The sequence below is a fragment of the Mobula birostris genome, chromosome 8, assembly GCF_030028105.1.
Source record: "Mobula birostris isolate sMobBir1 chromosome 8, sMobBir1.hap1, whole genome shotgun sequence".
Classification (NCBI taxonomy): domain Eukaryota; kingdom Metazoa; phylum Chordata; class Chondrichthyes; order Myliobatiformes; family Myliobatidae; genus Mobula; species Mobula birostris.
The window spans coordinates 78702302-78726799 of record NC_092377.1 but is presented as its reverse complement, the minus strand read 5'-3'; the positions used below and the strand labels follow the sequence as shown (position 1 = coordinate 78726799).

The window sequence follows — 24498 nt, the reverse complement described above, 5'->3', positions numbered from 1 at the left end:
ATATTTGCACAGTTCATTGTCTTCTGCACTCTGGTTGTCTTTCACTGATCCTGTTATAGTTACTATTCTATTGATTTGCTGAGTAATGTCCACAATAAATGGATTTCAGGGTTGTAAATGGTAACCTATATGTACTTTGATAATAAAATTTACTTTGAACTTTGAAAACACCTTACAGTGGGACATCTTTTTAGATTCATTAGAATACTAATAATCTCTTTCATCTAACTATATATGAATAAAAAGACTAACTTATCCAACTTACCTTTTTGAGTGCTTTTTAAAGCAATTATGGCTAAATTATTGAATCTTTAAAATAAAGCATTTGTTTCAACATGAAAACAGCACAATCACCAATAAATCAGTCAAAAGAGGGTGCAAAATTGCAGCTACGGAGATAAGAAATCTAGAGAAATCACGCCTACAGTGACACACAGAGGTGTCTGCATATGTATTTGGCATTTACCTTAGGAATGCATGCTACAGCCGTCGTCTCAGACAGCCTGGGATAAGTGTATGAATTATATGAATGCCCAGTGGGTCGAGGTGACTTAAATGCACTGGCTGTGTTTAGCATACTTGGTTCTTGCAGTCCAGATCCTGATTTTGATCTTTGTCTCATTGTAGGTTGAGGACTTGTTGGTGTGACATAGGATGACTTTGGTCGTTTATCTAAATCTTCCCTTTGTGGTTCTGGACCCAAGTCTTTTTCTTGATATTCCAATTTTTCTGTAGGAGCTTCTCGTTGAGAAACAGTTCTAGAAGGTGCAGCTTGTAGGTGTCTCCTGTGACTTAGTGGTGACCTTTGAGCTCCTGAGGAATCCCTGCTTGTCATAATGTGATCTGTTGGCCTAATCTTTGACACCATATATGCATGGTAGTCTGGTGGCAACCTACCAAAATCTGCCTTTTGTACATTATCTTCTAAGTAATATGTTTCCACCGATCGAGCTCTGTTCAAATCCTGGCCATTTTGTTGAGCTGCTTTATTATACATGTAGTATCTATCCCAGTCTCCTGTATGATTTCTCTGTTCTTTGAACTTCCCTGCTGTAAAATCTTTTGAAGATTCAATATCATATGTATGTTTAAGATAATAATGGGTGAAGCCATTTTCTTCAGGACTGCAAGGGCTATGGTTTGAATTTATCTGTGGTGCAGCAGGAGGACTCTCCCTACGTAGAGAGTTTGAGCGAGTTACGGAAATATCATTGAACTCTTCCAACAGGCCATTTAAAGAAGTGTCTTTCCATGCTCTGTTTCCTCTGACTATAGTCTGTAACAAAAAGTAAATCAGTTAATACAGACAGATGCTATAATTTAAAAGGTATTTAGCATTAGAACACAACAAATAATGCTTTAAAGTTAAAATGCATTCCTTTACCAAGAATACAGTTTATCTGATAGACTATTACAAAAGTTCATGCATATTAATAATTTTGAAATATCAAGCTGTTGAAGTTTCTCTTTGTCTACACTGTATTTAATGATCTACTCTATCTTTCCTGCTTAATCTATCCTTTTGGTCTGAATTAATTGAGATAACTGGCAATCAGGGAAGTATGAATCTATTCTCACTCCCTGAGATATAGGTTATGTCAGTGATGATGTTCCTCTTACACAAAAAAAATCTTTTCTCTGTCCCAAATCTTCAAGCTCTACTTGAAGTTGAAATGCTGGAAGAACACATCATTCACTATCTGAAGAACAAAATGATCAAGTAAGGATTTTAGCAGATAACCTTCATCAAGAGCTTTTTGTGTGTTTCCAGTATTTTCTGTTTTCTGGTATGCTATCAAATATTAGTCCATTCCACATTAACTGATCACATTAAAGAATAATTTAAAAGTTTTTCTAAGCATAAAATCACCATGTCGTTCATATTGTCTAATTTTAACTAGAGAACATTGCCTAAGTTAACAAAAGTTGTATCCAAGGGATAAATTGTAATGCAAATTAAGTAGGAGAGGTCCATGAGATTAATGTACCAAGTTTTAACACAAGCACAAAATTAAATATAGTTATCAACAGCATAAAGCAAAAACAATATTCACTTTTACCTTAAAGGATATTAAAGTATTATTCTGTATGCAGTTTTTGGTTGTGCCTTTATTAGAAATTGTTTGATTTTCAATATTGTTTATTGCTCATTACCATCCTGCAATTTAAGAATTTAAGATACGGTGCAGGTAAGAAAGATGCTGCATCACAGTTCTAGTTACGTGAACTATATATTGATCTTCAGTGTTGTCTGTGTGGAGCTTGCAAATTCTCCTTCTGACAGCAAGGAGAACATGGCTCCATATGGTTCACCTTTCCCTCCCCATCCCAAGTCTATGCAGGTTGGTTGGTTGGTTGATTGATTGGCTACTGTGAATTACCATGAGTGTGTAGATGAGAGTGACAGAATTGGTGGAGTGGGTGGAGGTTGAGTTGATGGAAATATGAGGAAAAGTAGAAAAGTAACAAAAAGAGTAACGTAGGTACTTCATGCATGGCATAGACTCAGTTGAGAGTTGCTTGACTTTATATGAATTAGTATTTTAATCCAATTTTAAAAATCTGGTCTCTAGTTCAATTTTCAGGTCTTTTCTGGGGACATAAGAAAGAAAAATAACTTGTATTTATAGAACACAAACAACGTTGCTAACTGCCGACGGGACATCAACCGTCTCGACTTCACCGCACCTTGTCCCTATTCCAACCTCACTCCTTCGGAACGCTCTGCTCTCCACTCCCTCCGCACTAATCCTAACCTTACTATTAAACCCGCCGATAAGGGGGGTGCTGTTGTAGACTGGCATACTGACCTCTACCTTGCCGAGGCACAGCGACAACTCGCAGATACCTCCTCTTATTTACCCCTCGATAGTGACCCCACTAAGGAGCACCAGGCCATTGTCTCCCACACCATCACCGACTTTATCCGCTCAGGGGATCTCCCATCCACTGCTACCAACCTTATAGTTCCCACACCTCACACTTCCCGTTTCTACCTCCTACCCAAGATCCACAAACCTGCCTGTCCTGGCAGACCCACTGTCTCAGCTTGTTCCTGCCCCACTGAACTCGTTTCTGCATACCTCGAGACGGTTTTATCCCCCCTTGTTCAATCCCTTTCTACCTATGTTCGTGACACTTCTCACGATCTTAAACTTTTCGATGATTTTAAGTTCCCTGGCCCCCACTGCTTTATTTTCACCATGGATGTCCAGTCCCTATATACTTCCATCCCCCATCAGGAAGGTCTCAAAGCTCTCCGCTCCTTTTTGGATTCCAGACCTAATCAGTTCCCCTCTACCACCACTCTGCTCCGTCTAGCGGAATTAGTCCTTACTCTTAATAATTTCTCCTTTGGCTCCTCCCACTTCCTCCAAACTAAAGGTGTAGCTATGGGCACCCGTATGGGTCCTAGCTATGCCTGCCTTTTTGTTGGCTCTGTGAAACAATCTATGTTCCGTGCCTATTCTGGTATCTGTCCCCCACTTTTCCTTCGCTACATCGACGACTGCATTGGCGCTACTTCCCGCACACATGCTGAGCTCATTGACTTTATTAACTTTGCCTCCAACTTTCACCCTGCCCACAAGGTTACCTGGTCCATTTCCGACACCTCCCTCCCCTTTCTAGATCTTTCTGTCTCTATCTCTGGTGACAGCTTATCCACTGATGTCTACTACAAGCCTACTGACTCTCACAGATATCTGGACTATTCCTCTTCTCACCCTGTCTCTTGCAAAAATGCCATCCCCTTCTCGCAATTCCTCCGTCTCCGCCGCATCTGCTCTCAGGATGAGGCTTTTCATTCCAGGATGAGGGAGATGTCCTCCTTTTTCAAAGAAAGGGGCTTCCCTTCCTCCACCATCAACTCTGCTCTCAAACACATCTCCCCCATTTCACGCACATCTGCTCTCACTCCATCCTGCCGCCACCCCACTAGGAATAGGGATCCCCTGGTCTTCACCTACCACTCAACCAGCCTCCGGGTCCAACATATTATTCTCCGTAACTTCCGCCACCTTCAATGGGATCCCACCACTAAGCACATCTTTCCCTCCCCCCACTCTGCTTTCCACAGGGATCGCTCCCTACGCGACTCCCTTGTCCATTGTCCATTCATCCCCCCCATCCCTCCCCACTGATCTCCCTCCTGGCACTTATCCTTGTAAGCGGAACAAGTGCTACACATGCCCTTACACTTCCTCCCTTACCACCATTCAGGGCCCCAGACAGTCCTTCCAGGTGAGGCAACACTTCACCTGTGAGTCGGCTGGGGTGATATACTGCGTCCGGTGCTCCCCATGTGGCCTTCTATATATTGGCGAGACCCGACGCAGACTGGGAGACCGCTTTGCTGAACACCTGCGCTCTGTCTGCCAGAGAAAGCAGGATCTCCCAGTGGCCACACATTTTAATTCCACATCCCATTCCTATTCTGATATGTCTATCCACAGCCTCCTCTACTCTAAAGATGAAGCCACACTCAGGTTGGAGGAACAACACCTTATATTCCCGTCTGGGTAGCCTCCAACCTGATGGCATGAACATTGACTTCTCTAACTTCCGTTAATGCCCCACCTCCCCCTCGTACCCCATCTGTTATTTATTTTTATACACACATTCTTTCTCTCACTCTCCTTTTTCTCCCTCTGTCCGTCTGACTATACCCCTTGTCCATCCTCTGGGTCCCCCCCGCCTTGTCTTTCTCCCCGGGCCTCCTGTCCCATGATCCTCTCATATCCCCTTTTGCCTATCACCTGTCCAGCTCTTGGCTCCATCCCTCCCCCTCCTGTCTTCTCCTATCATTTTGGATCTCCCCCTCCCCCTCCCACTTTCAAATCTCTTACTAACTCTTCCTTCAGTTAGTCCTGACGAAGGGTCTCGGCCTGAAACGTCGACTGTACCTCTTCCTAGAGATGCTGCCTGGTGTGCTGCGTTCACCAGCAACTTTGATGTGTGTTGCTTGAATTTATAGAATGCCTTACATAATGTTAGAATTTCCTAAATTGCCTTACAGCCAATGAAATAATTATCAGGTGCAATCACTTATTGTAATATAGTAAATGGCTATCAAGTATGCAGTGCAAGTTGCCACAAATGTTGGATCACGGCTCAAAAATCAGTTTGAATAAAAGCTGGATAAAGAAATATTTTTGGACACTTAAAAAAAAACTCCACCGGTCTTTGCAAGTAGTGCTCTTCTACACTAACCACCACAAAAATTGTGGAGACTTTGGTTAAACAAAATCTTGCCTCAAATGGATCACTTTCTCCTGTCCAAATCTCTCACTATGTGCTGGATAGGTTAAGAATGCTGTCAGAAACAGTGACAATGATTAGAGAATGCTAAATCATTAGAAACATAGAAAAACTACAGCACAATACAGGAGCTTTGGCCCACAAAGCTGTGCTGAACATGTCCTTACCTTAGAACTACCTAGGCTTACCCATAGCCCTCTATTTCTCTAAGCTCAATGTACCTATCCAAGAGTCTTTTAAAAGACCTTACTGTTTCCACCTCCACCGGCAGCCCATTCCACTCACTGACCACTCTCTTCGTAAAAAACTTACCCCTGACATCTCCTCTGTACCTATCTCCAAGCACCTTAAAACTATGCCCTCTCATGCTAGCCATTTCAGCCCTGGGAAAAGGCCTCTGACTATCCACACGATCAATGCCTCTCATTCAGAATTGTAGCAAAAATATGTGAGGCAGTTGGCAAGTTAGCAAATACTTGGTTGTCACAGAACAAAGCTTTTGGGCATGGTGTTTAAATATGTAACCCATATATTATTTTCTACACTTGCTAAGTTTGATAATAATTAAATGCAAAAAGACTACAAAAATAAATTTATTTAACTTAATAAGTCATGGCTCTGAATCAGTTGTATTTTAATTAATTTTGTAGGTTTGTATTGTTCTCTTAATGTACTGTGCAGGATTTAATTGAAACATTCAATATTACCTGACAAAGCAGTCACAGTCTCGTCTGTCTCTAATCTTAATTTACAGACTGAATATGAAGTTAATTAAAATGTGAATTATGAGTTTGTCTAGTTTAATGTAAAGATTGCTGAAGACACTAAACTGAATGGAAAAGCAAACTGTGCAAACAGTGTGGGGAGTCTGCAGAGAGATATAGATCGATTAAGTCAGTAGGCAAGGAATGGCAGATGAAGTACCATATTGGTAACTGCAAAGTCAGCCACTTTGGAAGGAAAAACATAAAATCAGATTATTACTTAAATGGTGTAGGACTGCAACATGCTTTTGCACAGAAAAATTTGTGATAACTCGTGCACAAATTACAAAGGTTGATTTACAGCAGGTTATCAAGGAGACACCTGGAATGTTGGCTTTCATTGCCAGAGGGATTGTGTATAGAGGAAAATTAACCTGCAACTGTATATGGTTTTGGTCTCCATACTTAAGGAAAGATGTACAGATTTCTGGGGTAGTACACAGCAGGTTCACAAAGTTTATTCTGAAGATGTGGATATTAGCCCATGAGGAGAGATTGAGTTGCCTGGGACTATACTCGCTGGAATTCAGTGGAATGAGAGGGGATTTTATGAAGCATATAAAATTATGAAAAACATAGATAAAATAGAGGCAGGAAAGTTATTTCAACTCGTATGTGAAACTAGAACAAAGGGACATTACAAGATTTGGAGGAATAGATTAAGTGTGGAGAAACTGCTTTTCCTAGATAGTAGTAAATCTGGAATTATAGAAAAATAGTAGAAGCTACCTCAACATATAAGACACTATTAGATTGATTTATGTCTAGCAGGGAAATGGGGAAAAGGCAGGTGAGTGGCCCTGAGTCCAGGCCTGATCAGTCATGATCTTTTTGAATTGTGGAGCAGGTTCAATGGACCTCCTGCTCCTCCTCCTATTTTTTATGTTCTTATGTTTGAAAGAAATGTTCTGAAGTTTTGATTTTTTTTTCAATTTTCTGTATTCTTTTCTAAAAATCATTCACACAATGGAAACCCTTTTAACCTAATGCTATTCTCCACATTTTAACAATTTTTATTTGTGTTACTGATTGTCAATGAGTTCTAGGAATAAAACTTTTGGCGGCTTCAAGTAAACTATGTTTTATGCACAAATATATTAAAAAATACTTCTTCATTCAAAAGCACATTGGACAGAGCTAAGAACTAAGGGCAAAGGGTAGATGTGAATTGGCAAGTATCATCTAGCTTTAAATATCTGTGATTCAAAACATTTCATATAAATAAATTGAAGTCAAATGTTTTAAGAGGTTAGTTTTATTACTTTTGGAACAGCTCTTGGTGTTAGATTTCAGTCATAATGACGATTTGTCACAAGACAATTTGAGAAGTCTGTTTTTTAATGATAAACTGTAATGGAATTTTTTTCTGGTTGCAGAAATACATGATCTCCTCTAGGCTATTGAACATGAGTCAGACAAACAAAGTAGCTATAATGGATAGCTGTGTTGAATTAATAACTTTACCCTTTTAAGACCTCTTATCAATTATGCTGCATAAATTAAATACCAAATGTATAAAGTACATTTTTTGCCATTCTAGACGAACAGCCAAGTTTTTGCAGGCCTCATTTTAAATGCTTCTGTCATTTCCTTACATAAATGACACAGGGATCAGTTTTACTTTTGTTCATATGACGTGATTTCCCATACCAGAGAGACATTTTATAATGATCAATAAATTGATTGTTTGGAATCAAATTACCTTGCTTGGTGTCTCAGGGCTGGGTGTCCCTGCACTCACTGCATCCCAACCCTCCCCCTGGCTCTGACACATATCTGCCACCTGTCCCAAACCCCTCCCACAGCACTCCACCCTCACCATTCCCAACATCCTTTGCTCCTGCCAGATTTACAAACGTGCTCTCTGCTCCATGTTGATAAACACAGGACTGTGGAAAAGTCTTAGGCACGCGCGCACACACACACACACACGTTTTGTAATGTAATATTCAACCATTCTTTTTAATTAACATTTACAAGCATTTAAAAAGATTTTTATACTATTGAAACAAGGGAAAGAGGAATCATGAGCAAGCTAATAATTCCAGACCATCTCTAACTGTTTTTGAGGCTATGGTGGTGAGCTGGTTCTTGGACTGCTGCAGTTTGAGTGGTGAGTACAACATAATGGCACAGAATCACTGGACACAATGCAGATTTCATTCCCTAAATGTCATTTGCGAACTAGATATTTTCCATGTTCAACAATTTAGTACTATTACTGATACTTTGCACATTTTTGTTAATCTCTTAAATACCCTCTAAAATGGACTAACAAGACTCACCGTCCAAATGAAATTAGGAGTTGGAATAAGTGTTAGTTGTATCAGCAGGGTCCGTAACATTGAAAATGAATTGAAATAAAATCTCCTCCAAGACCCTTCCCACTTCTAAATCTCATCCATGCGCTTCTAGATTTCCCTGTCTCTCCACTGATCATCTCTTCTCCCTCTCTTTTCCCACCACCTCTAACGTGCTATCTAAAAGATTACTTCTGTCATTTCCACCATCTGCTATGCTGGGAACTTGCAAAAGAAAGGCTTCTAAGCAATCTTGCTGATCTTACTTCACAGTACCTCTCCACTTATTTTTGCACAGGGAACAATTTTAAGCCCAATATTTTTGATGCAGAAAGACTTCTTCAAAAACATCTGATGCATATAGAAAATAGAAATTGATACCATGGGAAACAAGACCTCAAGAATAACTGAAACCCCAGAAAATACAATAAATTTTGAGGATCTTTAACAGCAAATTAAAAAGGAAGAGGACTTTACAGAGGGAACTTCAGAGATAGGATGGCTGAAGCTCCAACTGCTATAGTTGAACAGGTTTTAATTCAACTGTCCTGTAAAGCAGTGATACCATGTACTTAAACAACCAGATCCTTCCTACCCACTAACAAGTAATTTCTTGAAAGAGTTGAAAGATCAAAATTAATTGAAATAGTATGCATGACAACAAGTGGATTCAATTACTTCATTAATACTTTAAGTGGGAAAAATGTACTTGTGCCAATAAAGCAAACAGTAAGCATAAAATTTTACAGAAAACAGTGGAAAGTGACACTTAAAGCTGCTTACAAAAATATTTGATGACCAAAGAGCTGTAGCACTATTCCTAATAATGACAGTATTTCTGATATTTTGGTTTCATTTGAGAAGTTCTTTACCAACTGTTCACCTAGTCAATATCTGTACAGCCAAAACAACTATTAAAAACCATTAGGCTCCAATTTTCTTCAACAGGTTCCAACCACATTGCAATGGAAAAGTTAGATGCATTAAATAAATTTTGCCTTTGTCACTTTAAATTGATTTGTTGCTTGGTTTAAGAGCAAACTTGCAAGATTAAGACATCTTCTGGGATCTCAAGTTCTCTCCAATTTCTTTACAACCAATGGATTATTTTTATGTATTTTCTCTCAAATTCTAAAGGTCCCACGGCATTTAATAAATGAAAACTGGGGCAGAAATAGATTCCAGGCAAGGAACATTGAAGAAATGAATTAAAGATCTAGTCAAGGTAATGGGTTTTGAGAATGAAAGGTGGTTAATCCCACAGAGGTGGCACCTCACAGAGAATCTATCAACACTCAGTCAAAAGGAGTCTTAGAATGTCCGGAGCATACGGACTGTCAAGAGGTCCGCTATAAATGGGAATTACAAAGAGACTCTTGGCTTCACTACCAAGAATAACCAGAACTCATTTTATGAGAATGACAAGGAGATTCCATAGTTAATTAACTGTAAACACATGGTATTCCTGGATTGGAAGCACCATAATTCTTCCAAGGAATAAGAAACAGTTCTACAGGTAGTTGAAGGCAGAACTCCTGCAGAACCCTGTGACCTATACAGATGTGGAAGGTGTGACGAGAATACACATAAATTAAGATGTTTGCTAGCCTGGGCTAGCATCAGTGGCATCAGCAGTTGGTCTGCCACCTGTCCTCAGGGGAAGGAGAGATAAGGAACAATGAAGCAGCATCTGGAGATGTGTAATGAAGGGACGGGAGAGAGAGCTGTCTAGAGCGGCTCCCCCTTTGAACCCTGAATTGTTTGAAGTGATGGACAGGTGATCTGGAAATTTGTAATGAAGGGACGGGAGAGAGAGCTGTCTGGAGCGGCTCCCCCTTTGAACCCTGAACTGTTTGAAGTGATGGACAGGTGATACCCCAGCAGAGGGATAAAAAGGGACAGGTCCGCTAAGGCAGGACACACACACGACACCCGAGGTAATGAGATCCTGGAAGTGGTGCGCCTCTCACGAGTCGGTGGGAAGCTCTTCGACGGCTGATCGGGGGATCAGCCTTAAACGCACAGGGTGGAAAGGTACGATCAGCGGGAACCTAGTGTGTGTCCACCCTCGCTTGGGTACCAGGTTCACTGCAGAGGATTGACCGCATCTGGAGGAGGGATCACAGTCAGTGACCTCACGTGACATCACAAAGGACCCGCCCGAAAGCTGCTTGTGAGCAATATCGCCGATCTGTGACTGGAAGCCGTTTCTGAATGATTAGTCGTTCTCGTTCCCTCTCTCCCTCCCCCCCCACTTTGTCCATCGCCATGGCAACGATTACTGCAAACTGAACTAAATCGAACTGGACTTTTGTGTCACTTTGAAATTGGTCATTTACCCCTAGACAACGATAGAGCTTGATTGATGCTGTTATCTTAATTCTGTGCACATGTGTATTTATCATTGCTGAACTGTTGCATTTATTATCCTTTCGATTACTGTGTTGCTTGTTTCTTTAATAAAACTTTCTTAGCTCTAGTAATTCAGACTCCAACTGAGTGATCCATTTCTGCTGGTTTGGCAACCCAGTTACGGGGTACGTAACAAAGGAAAGAATGCCAGAGACCAACTAGCTCACTGACAACCATGACATTCACAGTTCTCAAAGATAAGATTACTGCACAGTATGCTTAATTGTCATGCTTGGTGATTTAACAATGTCACTACATAAATTACAAAGTATAATTAGGTGTCTTTGACATTATAAAATCTGACCTTATTCCTGTGGAATGATATTGCTATGGGATAATATGCAGATGACTGTACAAGGCAGGGAAGAGAAATTATTGCCTCTTGTGAGAATGGATTTGAATCATGCCAAACTCTCACACTAAACTGGATGGAAGGAAGATGGTCCAGTTCATCAGACAATAAAAGACACTACCACACAAGATGTGAAATTCACCTTCAGCAGGGTGGAAAACAAACTGGAAACATTCATTTGTAACATTTGAAGGCAACGGTCAGGGCTTAAGCGTGTCATAAGGTTAGACAATAGGTAATAAAGGACAGCTTAATTGTGAGCAACACACATAAAAGTTGCTGGTGAACGCAGCAGGCAAGGCAGCATCTCTAGGAAGAGGTGCAGTCGACGTTTCAGGCTGAGACCCTTCATCAGGACTAACTGAAGGAAGAGTGAGTAAGGGATTTGAAAGTTGGAGGGGGAGGGGGAGATCCAAAATGATAGGAGAAGACAGGAGGGGGAGGGGATGGAGCCAAGAGCTGGACAGTTGATTGGCAAAAGGGATACAAGAGGATCATGGGACAGGAGGTCCGGGAAGAAAGACGGGGGGGGGGGACCCAGAGGATGGGCAAGGGGTATATTCAGAGGGACAGAGGGAGAAAAAGGAGAGTGAGAGAAAGAATGTGTGTATAAAAATAAGTAACAGATGGGGTGGCGGGGCACTAGCGGAAGCCAGAGAAGTCGATGTTCATGCCATCAGGTTGGAGGCTACCCAGACGGAATATAAGGTGTTGTTCCTCCAACCTGAGTGTGGCTTCATCTTTACAGTAGAGGAGGCCGTGGACAGACATGTCAGAATGGGAATGGGATGTGGAATTAAAATGTGTGGCCACTGGGAGATCCTGCTTTCTCTGGCAGACAGAGCGTAGGTGTTCAGCAAAGCGGTCTAATTGTGAGTATGTTTTTTTTTGACATGGACAGGATATTTAATGGTTTTGAAAAGTGAGAGGTTTTCTGCCTGGTTAAAAGCAATTGGTCGCATTGGAACTTGGGAATTGAGTTTTAATGGTCAGTGATTCCATAGGTTAAAGAATATACTGTGGCCTTTCAGTTATAGAATACACTATATTAGACATCATAGACTAAACAGCTAAATAGGTAGGGACAGGTCAGGAGAAGCAGCATGAAGTAACAGGAGATATAGCATTGCTGAAACATTTCAATCTTAGATACTAAGGGGAAAAACAACATATTACAGTGTACTGCAGAGTGGTAAAGTTCCTGAACATTTGACTTAGACACACAGATTCCACTAAGGCAGCAACTGGAAAATTTAAAATTAGGTAATTAAATAACTCTTGAATTAAAAGAAAAGTCAGTAATGGTGATCAGGAAACTGATTATCTTGATCAGCCAGGTGAAAATGTGACTCCTGGTCCACAGCCAACTGGTTAACTTAACTGCTCTGAAATAATGAAGGAAGCCACTTTGTTTAAGGTCAACTAAAAATGGCCAATAAATGCTCACTTGAGATTGAATAAGGAGAAAGATAAATCTCAGGTATCCCAAAATAACTGATGGATGATTACTTTTAAGGTGTTGTCATTGTTACAACTTAATATACATACTGTAGGAAGGTTGTACACAAACAATGATATGAATTTGTATACAAATAAATAAATTATTTTCTTTCAGGTATTGTCAGTGGGATAAAGGCTCAGCAGAACACCAGGAAAATTCCTCTCCTCTTCTTTGAACAGCAACTTGAGATCACATACATACACTTGAGAGGGCAACAGGAGTTTCTGCTCAACAATTCGTCAAGACGCAGTATTTCTGGCAATGTAACATTCCACTACAGATCTATAGTATCCCTGCAAATCTTTGGAGTGTAATTTAAATCCTCAATTTGCTGACTCAGATTTGTACCAGCTTTAAGCACTGTCATTGGAAGTAATATAAGAGAGAGGTGGAGAAAGTGTTTTACAAACAAGAGATAAGGATTGGCTGGACTGAAATTCTATTACAGCTTTTGCAGTATATAAAAAAAAATCAAATTTGGTTCGATTCATTCATGCTGCATAGCAGTTGCCTTCCACCCTATTTCACTGACCTCCCCAACAGCATAGCCATCAAATTTAACCTTAAATGTATGTCAGATATGTCAACTACTCAACATTCCACATTCTCATCACTTTTTAAATAACTCTTATATTCCCTTCTGGGTTAAATACTGACCATTCGGGTTATTCAAATGGGGAAACATTAAACAAGGAGCTCTTTCACATGACCCATTCTGCACTACACACACTTATTTAAAACCTATCACAAACTGCAATCAAATCCTTTTTGCATGCCTGGAGTACTCCCACAAAATTGAACCAAGTCCATTAGGTGTCTGATATGGATACACTAAGATGCTACACACTCAGAATGCTGGGGGATCTCAGCAGGTCAGGAAGCATCTATGGAAATGAAACAAAAGTCAACGTTTTGGGTCAAGAACCTTCTTCAGAATGGGAACGGAAAGGGGAAGAACCAGAATAAAAAGGTGGGAGAGGGGAAGGAGTTTAATTAGGTGATAGGTGAAGCAAGGTGGATAGAAAAGGTAAAGGGTCAGAGAGGAAGGAATCTGACAAGAGAGCAGAGTGAACTATAGGAGAAAGGGAAGGGGGAGGGGCATCGGGGGAGGGGGAGGAAATATTTGTTTTATCAGAAGGAGAAATGGATATTCCATCAGGTTGGAGGCTACCCAGATGGAAAACAAGTTGTTGCTCCTGCATCCCAAGGGTGGCCTCAATGTGGCACAAGAGGAAGACACTGACTGACATGTTGGAATGGGAATGGGAATGAAAATGTTTGGCATTAAAATCAGAATTAGAAATGTATTGTGATATTAAATGCTGCGCAATGCAATCCTGACTTGACTTCTAAATTACCTGGAGCAAATTATGCCATAGGGGAATCACACAGATGCTGATCTTAACTGGGAGTTATGGGTGATAGTTAAAGGTGACCAAATTTATCCAACCATCTGCAAGCAACATTGCTAGGGGTAAGTCAGTCCTCCGGGTATTTTGCTTGGTGTTTGCTCCAATCAGTAATTCCCCTTCTACCACTGGCTTTAAGAACTTAATTGAATGCCTGATACTCCATTACTTCCCTGCCCTAATGTTCTGAATATTCTTCCCACCCCAAACAGAGCCAAGGAAATTTGTGCCTTCCAGTGCTCCTTATTCCTTCCATTACCTTTTTCTGATGACCTCATCCACAACTAATGGTGCGTTCATCTCCTGGATCCCTGATGCCACTCCTGACTCTGCTAGGCCAACTCTAGGCTCCATCTTCCTCCCCATTTGTGCTCCAGGCTTTTTCAAGTAGCCTGACGCCTTGGGTCTTATGCACAATAGAACCCAGCTGATAAGCAACTCTGAACAAAAGTTTTGGTAGCTTTAACATGGCTACTGAAAAGTAGTACAGCATTTTGTTCACATTTGGTTGTTAATGAATCATTAAACACTACTAGGTCACTCCTTCCAGTAAATATATTCTTGCACTCTTTCAAGGTGCCTCACACTGTTCATAGTATACAGTCCAAGGACTCATCAATTAAAGTTCAATCAAAACTGTATCCAAATTTTACACAATTTCTTTATTCTTATTTTTGTTTGTCTCTTTAGATCAGGGTTTCTCAACTGGGCACTCGCAGTGTCGGGCAGGGACCGAGAAGCCCTGTTATAATCTCATTAGAGGTCTCTTAGTCCAGTATGGCATTGTGCAGTTGGATCGCGTTATTTGGTTGAGTCCATTCTCAGTTTTTGATGCGAGATAGGGGAGGTTGTTGATAATTGGTGAGTGCGATATTGCACGAGGGAAGGAGGGTAGGCTGATGAAGAGCATGAAGTGTGTATTCTGAGCATTGAATGGACTTGCCCAACTTGGGCTGTGACGTTAGCCTCGCCCTCCCATATTGCCTCCCCCATCAGCTCCCCCATCTTCCCCTTACACGCCGCCGACTGACTTATGACTTGTAAAAGTGCTGATTATTTTAAGCTGCTTTTAGAATCTCAAAACAGGGTAAAGCTTGTTAATAAAGTCACAGTCAGTGAAAGACATCAAGAAGCAAGTTATTTAGTAGCAGAACTTATGACCCAGAAAAGGAAAAATCATATGGTTGTTGAGAACCTAATAATGCCAGCATGTAAAATCATAGTGGATGAAATGCTAGGACAAGATACAGTATGAGAAATTGAAAAGATTTGACTCTCAAATAGTATGTTAAGTCAATGTTTTGACGACATGTCACAAAATGCTGAAGAGATAAGACCATAAGACAAAGGAGCAGAAGTAGGCCATTCGGCCCATTGAGTCTGCTCCGCCATTTTATCATGAGCTGATCCATTTTAACCTATTTAGCCCCACTGCTCCGCCTTCTCACCATAACCTTTGATGCCCTGGCTACTCAGATACCTATCAATCTCTGCCTTAAATACACCCAATGACTTGGCCTCCGCTGCTGCCCGTGGCAACAAATTCCATAGATTCACCACCCTCTGACTAAAAAAATTTTTTCGCATTTCTGTTCTGAAAGGGCGCCCTTCAATCCTGAAGTCATGCCCTCTCGTACTAGACTCCCCCATCATGGGAAACAACTTTGCCACATCCACTCTGTCCATGCCTTTTAACATTCGAAATGTTTCTATGAGGTCTCCCCTCATTCTTCTAAACTCCAAGGAATACAGTCCAAGAGCGGACAAACGTTCCTCATATGTTAACCGTCTCATTCCCGGAATCATTCTAGTGAATCTTCTCTGTACCCTCTCCAACGTCAGCACATCCTTTCTTAAATAAGGAGACCAAAACTGCCCACAGTACTCCAAGTGAGGTCTCACCAGCGCCTTATAGAGCCTCAACATCACATCCCTGCTCCTATACTCTATTCCTCTAGAAATGAATGCCAACATTGCATTCGCGTTCTTCACTACCGACTCAACCTGGAGGTTAACTTTAAGGGAATCCTGTACGAGGACTCCCAAGTCCTGTTGCACCTCAGAACTTTGAATTCTTTCCCCATTTAAATAATAGTCTGCCCGTTTATTTTTTCTGCCAAAGTCCATAACCATACACTTTCCAACATTGTACTTCATTTGCCACTTCTCTGCCCATTCTTCCAATCTATCCAAGTCTCTCTGCAGACTCTCCGTTTCCTCAGCACTACCGGCCCCTCCACCTATCTTCCTATTGTCAGCAAACTTAGCCACAAAGCCATCTATTCCATAATCCAAATCGTTGATGTACAATGTAAAAAGAAGTGGCCCCAACACTGATCCCTGTGGAACACCACTGGTAACCGGCAGCCAACCAGAATAGGATCCCATTATTCCCTCTCTGTTTCCTGCCAATCAGCCAACGCTCTATCCACGTATGTAACTTTCCTGTAATTCCATGGGCTCTTATCTTGTTAAGCAGCCTCATGTGTGGCACCTTGTCAAAGGCCTTCTGAAAATTCAAATATACAACATCCACTGCATCTCCCTTGTCTAGCCTACTGGTAATTTCCTCAAAAAATTGTAATAGGTTTGTCAGGCAGGATTTTCCTTTAAGGAATCCATGCTGAGTTCTGCCTATCTTGTCATATGCCTCCAGGTACTCTGTAACCTCATCCTTGACAATCAACTCCAACAACTTCCCAACCACCAACATCAAGCTAACAGGTCTATAATTTCCTTTTTGCTTCTTTGCCCCCTTCTTAAATAGCGGAGTGACATTTGCAATCTTCCAGTCTTCCGGAACCATGCCAGAATCTATCGACTTTTGAAAGATCATCGCTAATGCCTCCGCAATCTTCACAGCTACTTCCTTCAGAACACGAGGGTGCATTCCATCTGGTCCAGGAGATTTATCGACCTTTAGCCTATTCAGCTTCCTGAGTACTTTCTCTGTCGTAATTGTGACTGCGCACACTTCTCTTCCCTGCTACCCTTGAGTGTCCAGTATCCTGCTGTCTTCCTCAGTGAAGACTGATGCAAAATACTTGTTCAGTTCCTCTGCCATCTCCTCATCTCCCATTACAATTTCTCCAGTATCATTTTCTATTGGTCCTATATCTACTCTCACCTGTCTTTTACTCTTTATATACTTGAAAAAGCTTTTAGTATCCTCTTTGATATTATTTGCTAGTTTCCTTTCATAGTTAATCTTTTCTCTCTTAATGACCTTCTTGGTTTCCTTTTGTAAGGTTTTAAAGACTTCCCAATCCTCTGTCTTCCCACTAATTTTTGCTTCCTTGTATGCCCTCTCCTTAGCTTTAACTTTGGCTTTGACTTCTCTTGTCAACCACGGTTGCATCCTTTTTCCACTCAAAAATTTCTTCTTTTTTGGAATATACCTGTCTTGCACATTCCTCATTTCTCGCATAAACTCCAGCCACTGCTGCTCTGCCGTCTTTCCCGCCAGTGTCTCTTTCCAGTCAACTTTGGCCAGTTCCTCTCTCATGCCACTGTAGTTTCCTTTACTCCACTGAAACACCGACACATCAGATTTCGGCTTCTCTTTTTCTAATTTCACAGTGAACTCAATTATGTTATGATCACTGCCTCCCAAGGGCTCCTTCACCTCAATCTCTCCAATCACCTCCGGTTCATTACACAATACCCAATCCAGTACAGCCGATCCCCTAGTGGGCTCAACAACAAGCTGTTCTAAAAAGCCATCTCGCAGACATTCTACAAATTCTCTCTCTTGAGATCCAGTGCCGAGCTGATTTTTCCAATCTACTCGCATGTTAAAATCCCCCACAATTATCACAACACTGCCCTTCTGACAAGCCTTTTCTATTTCCAGTTGTAATTTGTAGTCCACCTCCCTGCAGCTGTTTGGAAGCCTATAAATAACTGGCATTAGGGTCCTTTTACCCCTGCTATTCCTTAGCTCAACCCATAAAGATTCTGCACCTTCCGATCCCATATCACCTCTTTCTAATGATTTAATATCATTTCTTACCAATAAAGCCACGCCTCCCCCTCTGCCTACCTTCCTATCCTTCCGATACACCGCGTATCCTTGGACGTTCAGCTCCCAGAGACATGCATCCTTTAGCCAGGTCTCAGTGATGGCCACAATATCATACCTGCCAATCTGTAGCTGTACAACAAGATCATCCACCTTATTTCTTATAGATCTTGTGTGATACACTGAAAAACAGTTTACAAATCAACCTAATGTTCCACGAGCTGTAGATATAATAATTTTTATGCAGGAGTTCCTTGAGACCTGAAAATTATTTCAAGGTTTCCTCCAAGGCAAAAAGGTTGAGAAAAGCTGCTGTAGATAAATCCTATTACTATATTTGTTTTTCTTTGTGACTATTAACCTGCACAGTTGCTCCTAGTAATTTGTTTTGCTACCTTGAAAGTCATCCTGGCCTTTACCTCATTAAAAACATATTATCCAGAGTCCCCTTATTCTTACTAACAGAAGATACCACTTTACATTTTTCTATACAGAAGTCTGTTTAACAATTACAAACCATCTTGTTTGTTTATTAAATGTGAGATGAAAGCAGAATGTTGGAAACATCCAGCAGGTCAAATAGCATAGTGGAAAGAGAAGCAGAATTAACACTTCTGATCAAAGAACTTTCATTAGAAACATCAACTGCTTTCTCTTTACATAGATGCAGCTTAACCAACATTCTCTGTTATTTTAAATTTCCAATATCTGAAATTTATTGATTTTCACTTATTAAATGTATAATATTGAATAGTCAAGTCAGTTACAATAAAATGTCTAGACACTTTTCAAGTGTCTTGCTGTAACCCATACAAGGCATCTAATATTTAACCAAATTTAATCAGGGATCTTGGTTTAGGTATTGTTAGAAATACAATTTCCTTACTACTGTAAACAAGAGAAAATCTGCAGATGCTGGAAATCCAAGCAACACACACAAAATGCTGATGGAACTCTGCAGGTCAGGTAGCATCTATGGAAAAAGTCCAGTCAACGTTTCGGGAGACTCCTGCCAAAGAGACTCAGCCCAAAATGTTGACTGTACTTTCTTCCATGGATGCTGCCTGGCCTGCTGAATTCCTCCAGCATTTTGTGCGTGTTCCATATTACTGTAGTTCTGATACATCTCCTGGCTCATGAATTACAGATCATTGCATATGTCAGAATAATACGGAGATTGTACTTTCTAGAAGACTCAAACTAAGATCCTTTCTGACCAAATGTGCGAACCAAATGTATGTTTTCATGTTTTGATAAAAGCATAGAACCTATACAGCACCGTAACTCAAGATTTGATTTTTGATACCACACTTTCACGTCACCAAATATACATATAAAATTACTTAAAACTAAAGAATTAAATGTTGTAGATGAGTACCCTAATGATGTAATAATCAAATTACTAATAATTAACTTTTCTTTCTGAAGGAAGGTCTTTGATCTGACATGGAACTGTATCCGTTCCCACAATGCCTGACCTGTTGTTTTCTTTCAGATTTCTAGCATTTGCTGTTTTTGATTTGCTGACAAATATACACTGCAATGCGGTTCTTGTCATGATCGTTATGATTGAAGACCATCATAATCATCGTCATTCAACCATAAACTACGCATGTTAAAAGATTTTCAAAACATCTTTCAGTTTAAAAAAGATCACGATCTTCACTAGTCTAAATAAAAATAATCCCATACATTGATAGTTCTGTATAGAACTTCTCAAAAGCTAAGTCAAACATGTCAGCAGTATAAACTTCTGAACTCCTGAATTAGCTTCATGGTTTCAACTTCAAAGCTCCAGTGCCAAAAATAGATATAATAAAGGGAAATTTGAATTCAGACATTGACAAGTTCATGCTTATTATTATTGTTGTTTTCTTATTACTAATTTTCCAGGACCTGGGCATCACTGCCAAGATGAACACCATTGTTGCCTATCCCCAACTGCACTTGACAAGGTGATGAATTGGATACGGCAAAGGTTATGGGACCAGGTAACAAGCGCTGTTCCTGTATAGTTGCAACACTGGCACCTCGTTAACAAGATGGAAAGTTTCCCAGTTAACTCCTGTTCATACAAAGCAGGAAAAAATCCAGTCTGATGATTTAGTCACCTGACTCTTATTTATTGGCCCAAAGCAGTTACTTTGGTGAACTCTCACAAATGTTTTGAGTATGGAGTTCCAAGGTTTAGACCCAGCAATGATGAAGATCAAACAATATGTTTCCAGTTTAGAATGATATCTAATAACTTGGATTGGAATCTTCAAGTTCCTATACACCTCTGCTCTTGGCCTGCTTGGTTATGGATGGGGTTGCTACCAGTCACTTGGGTAAGTAGTTGCAATGCACTTTGCGCTTTGTAAATGTTAATCACTGGTGGAGGGGATGAATATTTAGAATGGTGGATGAGGCATCAATCAAGTCTGGATGATGTTGAGCACCTTGAGTCTTATTGGAGCTGCACTAATCCAGATTAATAGAGAGTTTTCCATTATGTTTTGTATTTCTGTAATGTAGATGATTAAAAGCCTTTTGAACATCATGAAGCAAGTTACTCACTACAGGTCAGGAGATGATCAATTGTTTACAGAGCAGTTATTTGTGAGTTAATACAGTCTGACGAAGTTATCAACCACAGTTTTCATTATTTTGAATAAATAAGGGTCAGGTAACTAAATAATCAGGCTGGATTTTTTCCTGTTTTGTATGGACAGAACATAACTGGGAAACTTACCACCTTGTCACCTAGGTGTCAGTGTTGCCTCTATACGGGAACAGCTTCACCAAGGGCATGGTTATTTCTGGAACGCAAGTTGTTAGGGCATTCAGTTGAGCTTTTCCAAAGTCTGTGTTGTGACCTTATGAAAAATGGCTCGGCTATTGTGGAATCCCTGGGGAAGTCTGGTCCCTGTATACTGCTGCCCACCCAGGGTGAAAGAAAATCGGTCTTGGGACTCAGATGCCAAGGGAAACCCCAAAATCCATTAGCAATATCCAGGACTGAAAAAAAATTATGTTCTGGAGACAGGCCATATAGGATTGTTGTGGAGCTTGCCACAATACGATGCAATCTCAGCGTGGTCTTATTAAGGGTGGTAAGAACCGATAAGATTCATCGAGCATCTATGCTGGCCATATAGGCGAGTTAATTGTTGGCAGGGTCTCTCTTAGTAACCCCTTGTGCTTTAGTTCCTTCACTGTAATCTGAAAAGCTGTTGTGTCAGTTTTTAACCATATAACAATTCAGTCATCGGGGGTGCAAAGGGACTTAGATGTCCTTGTGCAAGACTCCTAGAAGGTTAATTCACAGGCTGAGTCTGTGGTAAAGTAGGAAAAAGCAATGTTGGCATTTATTTCCAGGGGGATAGAATATAAAAACAAGGAGATAATGCTGAAATTTTATAAGGCGCCAGTCAGGCTGCACTTGGAGTATTGTTTTGGGCCTCTTATCTCAGAAAGGATGTGTTGTTATTAGAGAGAGCCCAGAGGAGGATCACGGGGATGATTCTGGGAATGAAAGGGTTAAGATATGAGGAGTGTTTGGCAGCTTTGGGCCTGTACTCACCGGAATTCAGAAGAGTACATTGAAACCTACCGAGTGTTGCAAGGACTGGATAAGGTGGGTGTGGAGAGGATGTTTCCTCTGGTGGGGGTATGCAGAACTAGAGGGCACAGCCTCAAAATTGAGGGTGACCTTTTAGAACAGAAGGGGAAATTTTTTTGCCTAACAGTTGTGAATCCGTGGAATGCTATACCACAGACGGCAGTTGAAGCCAAACTCGTGGGTAGATTTAAAGTGGAAGTCAGTAGATTCCTGATTGGTCGGGGCATTAAGGGATATGGTGAGTAGGTAGATGTAGTGGGTTGAATAGGATCTGGGATCAGTCATAATAAAATGGCGGAGTGGACTTGATGGGCTGAGTGGCCTAATTCTTCTCCTATGTCTTCTGGTCTAACAGGTTCCTATAGACCACATCTGTAGCACATCAGCTCCTTTACTGATTTATGCCTGGTCCAGGAAGTCCTTTGCTCAGTGCCCTGGTTGCTGGGACACAAAGCAAACCCTCTGTGACATCACAGTAGCTGCATCCACTATAACCACTTCACAATTTCTCCTGCACTTCCTTTGGTCTATTTCACTGACCCATGAAACTATCACAGAGTAGGTCAACCCCACCGCTATCCCCAAATCTAAAACTTCCTGGTGGGCTGAGCTCAGATCCTTTATCAACATTTTTAGGAAGACTGGGTCATCTCCACCGCCGTGCCGCCCGCCCCCCCCCTGTATTATCCAACCCTGAATACTCCTCATACACTTGATATTTATGTTCTGCATAATCCATGGCTGTCTTATCAGCTCTTTGAATCATTGCCATTATTGTTCCCCAATTACTCTCACCTCCCCACAGTGGCTACCTCACTTCTCCTTTAAAAAAGCAGTATCTTTCTTCATTGCTGACATTCCCAGTAGTTGCCCATGTACCATCCTGCAACCCCTGGGCCATAATGTCCCACATATTCCACATGCACTTTGCTTTTACCAACGCATATATATCTTTTAGGATGCATCTGGTGAATTTCAACCATTTCATTGAGCTTGCGTCAGAACTCTGAATTCCCACATGCGACTTTAAATGAGGGCAACTCTGATAAAATGCTCTGTTTTTCCCCGGGGGGGGTGAAGGGCTTATGATCAGGGTCAAGGGTCAGTTCAGATCATCAGGGCTCTCGACTTGACATTGCCTAACCTCAATAGCTGCCATTCTGACAGATATATCCGGGTAAACCTCTCCCTGAAATAACGGCACACTAATTCCCACGCTATGCGAAATATAAATGACAGGCACCAATTAAACAGCACATACTTAAAACCACAGAACATGTACTCTGCAACTGCCACTTATGTGCATCTACAGTGGCATGCAAAAGTTTGGGCACCCCGGTCAAAATTTCTGTTACTGTGAATAGCTATGCGAGTAAAAGATGAACTGATTTCCAAAAGGCAAAAAGTTAAAGATGACACATTCCTTTAATATTTTAAGCAAGAAAATTTTTTTATTTCCATCTTTTACAGTTTCAAACTAACAAAAAAGGAAAAGGGCCTGAAGCAAAAGTTTGGGCACCCTGCATGGCAGTACTTAGTAACATCCCCTTTGGCAAGTATCACAGCTTGTAAACGCTTTTTGTAGCCAGCTTTAAGAGTTTTTCAATTCTTGTTTAGGGGATTTTCACCCATTCTTCCTTGCAAAAGGCTTCTAGTTCTGTGAGATTCTTGGGCCGTCTAGCATGCACTGCTCTTTTGAGGTCTATCCACAGATTTTCGATGATGTTTAGGTCAGGGGACTGCGAGGGCCATGGCAAAACCTTCAGCTTGCGCCTCTTGAGGTAGTCCATTGATTTTGAGGTGTGTCTAGGTTCATTATCCTGTTGTGGAAGCCATCCTCTTTTCATCTTTGGTTTTTTTACAGACGGTGTGATGTTTGCTTTCAGAATTTGCTGGTATTTAATTGAATTCATTCTTCCCAAGAAGGTATCCCACCCCAGACATCAAATGTTGTTGTGTGAATTAAGTCACTAGAGAGAAGTACTGTTCGTAATGAAGCAGCCTCTTTATTCAACAAAGTGTAATACAGCCAGCATCAGATGGAGACCCTTTCAGTGGAAAAAGGTCTGCTTGGTCCAGCCCTACACAACATTTTATGTGCTAAAGATCAAAGAAAAATTCAGGAGATTTTAAAGAAATCTATATTTACAATGTTCTCTTTGAACTACCCAAATACACACAAATAAGTTGCCTTACAATTAACTGTGCTGTCTTCCTAGTAACTTGGTTCACAATTCTTAGGAACCCATTGTTCAGAGTTGCATGTTAGATTTAATCTTTAATGCCTATTCAGAACTAAAGGTTGGTTGCTTAAGTCAATATTTACTTTACTTTTAACCCCAAAAATGCCCTAACACAAACTTTCATTACTGTAGCTGGATGATATCTGGACCCAGAGCCTTTGCTCTATACAGCACATGGACCAGATCAAACTGGCAGAAGATGCTGACATCGATAATCTATTTCGTATTTCTAATGGAACCTGTTTGGGGATGTTTTGGCCTTGTCTTTAGCACTCACATGTTGGGCCTCCATTATTGATGATGGGGATTATTTTGGAGTCTTCCTTTAATCCCATTAACTGTTCAATCATTCACCACCATTTATGACAGAGAAATGCAGAGCTTTGAATTGATTCCGTGATTGTGAGATCATTTGACTGTTTACTGTAGACTGTTCCGCACATCTGTAATGCTCCTGCATATAGCCTCACCATCTTATTATCTCTTTTTTTTAAATGTGCCTGATGCTGCTCCTAGCACATCCTCCTGCATTCCTCAATAATTCAGAGTTGTTCCTCTGGTTTGTTTGTGGTAGTAGAATGTAGATATGCTGAACCTTGAGGTTACAGTTTGAGGTACTCTATATTTTTGCTG

General features: G+C 40.9%; 1 protein-coding gene across 2 annotated transcripts in view; it reads right to left on the bottom strand.

The window, feature by feature from the left end:
- pak5 (p21 protein (Cdc42/Rac)-activated kinase 5) overlaps positions 1-24498 on the bottom strand; it is a 244669-nt gene that overhangs the window by 45864 nt on the left and 174307 nt on the right. For both annotated transcript variants that reach the window (XM_072267089.1, XM_072267090.1), the window contains exon 4: positions 467-1276. In XM_072267089.1, the coding sequence (XP_072123190.1) occupies positions 467-1276 (810 nt within the window). The remainder of the gene's footprint in view (positions 1-466; positions 1277-24498) is intronic.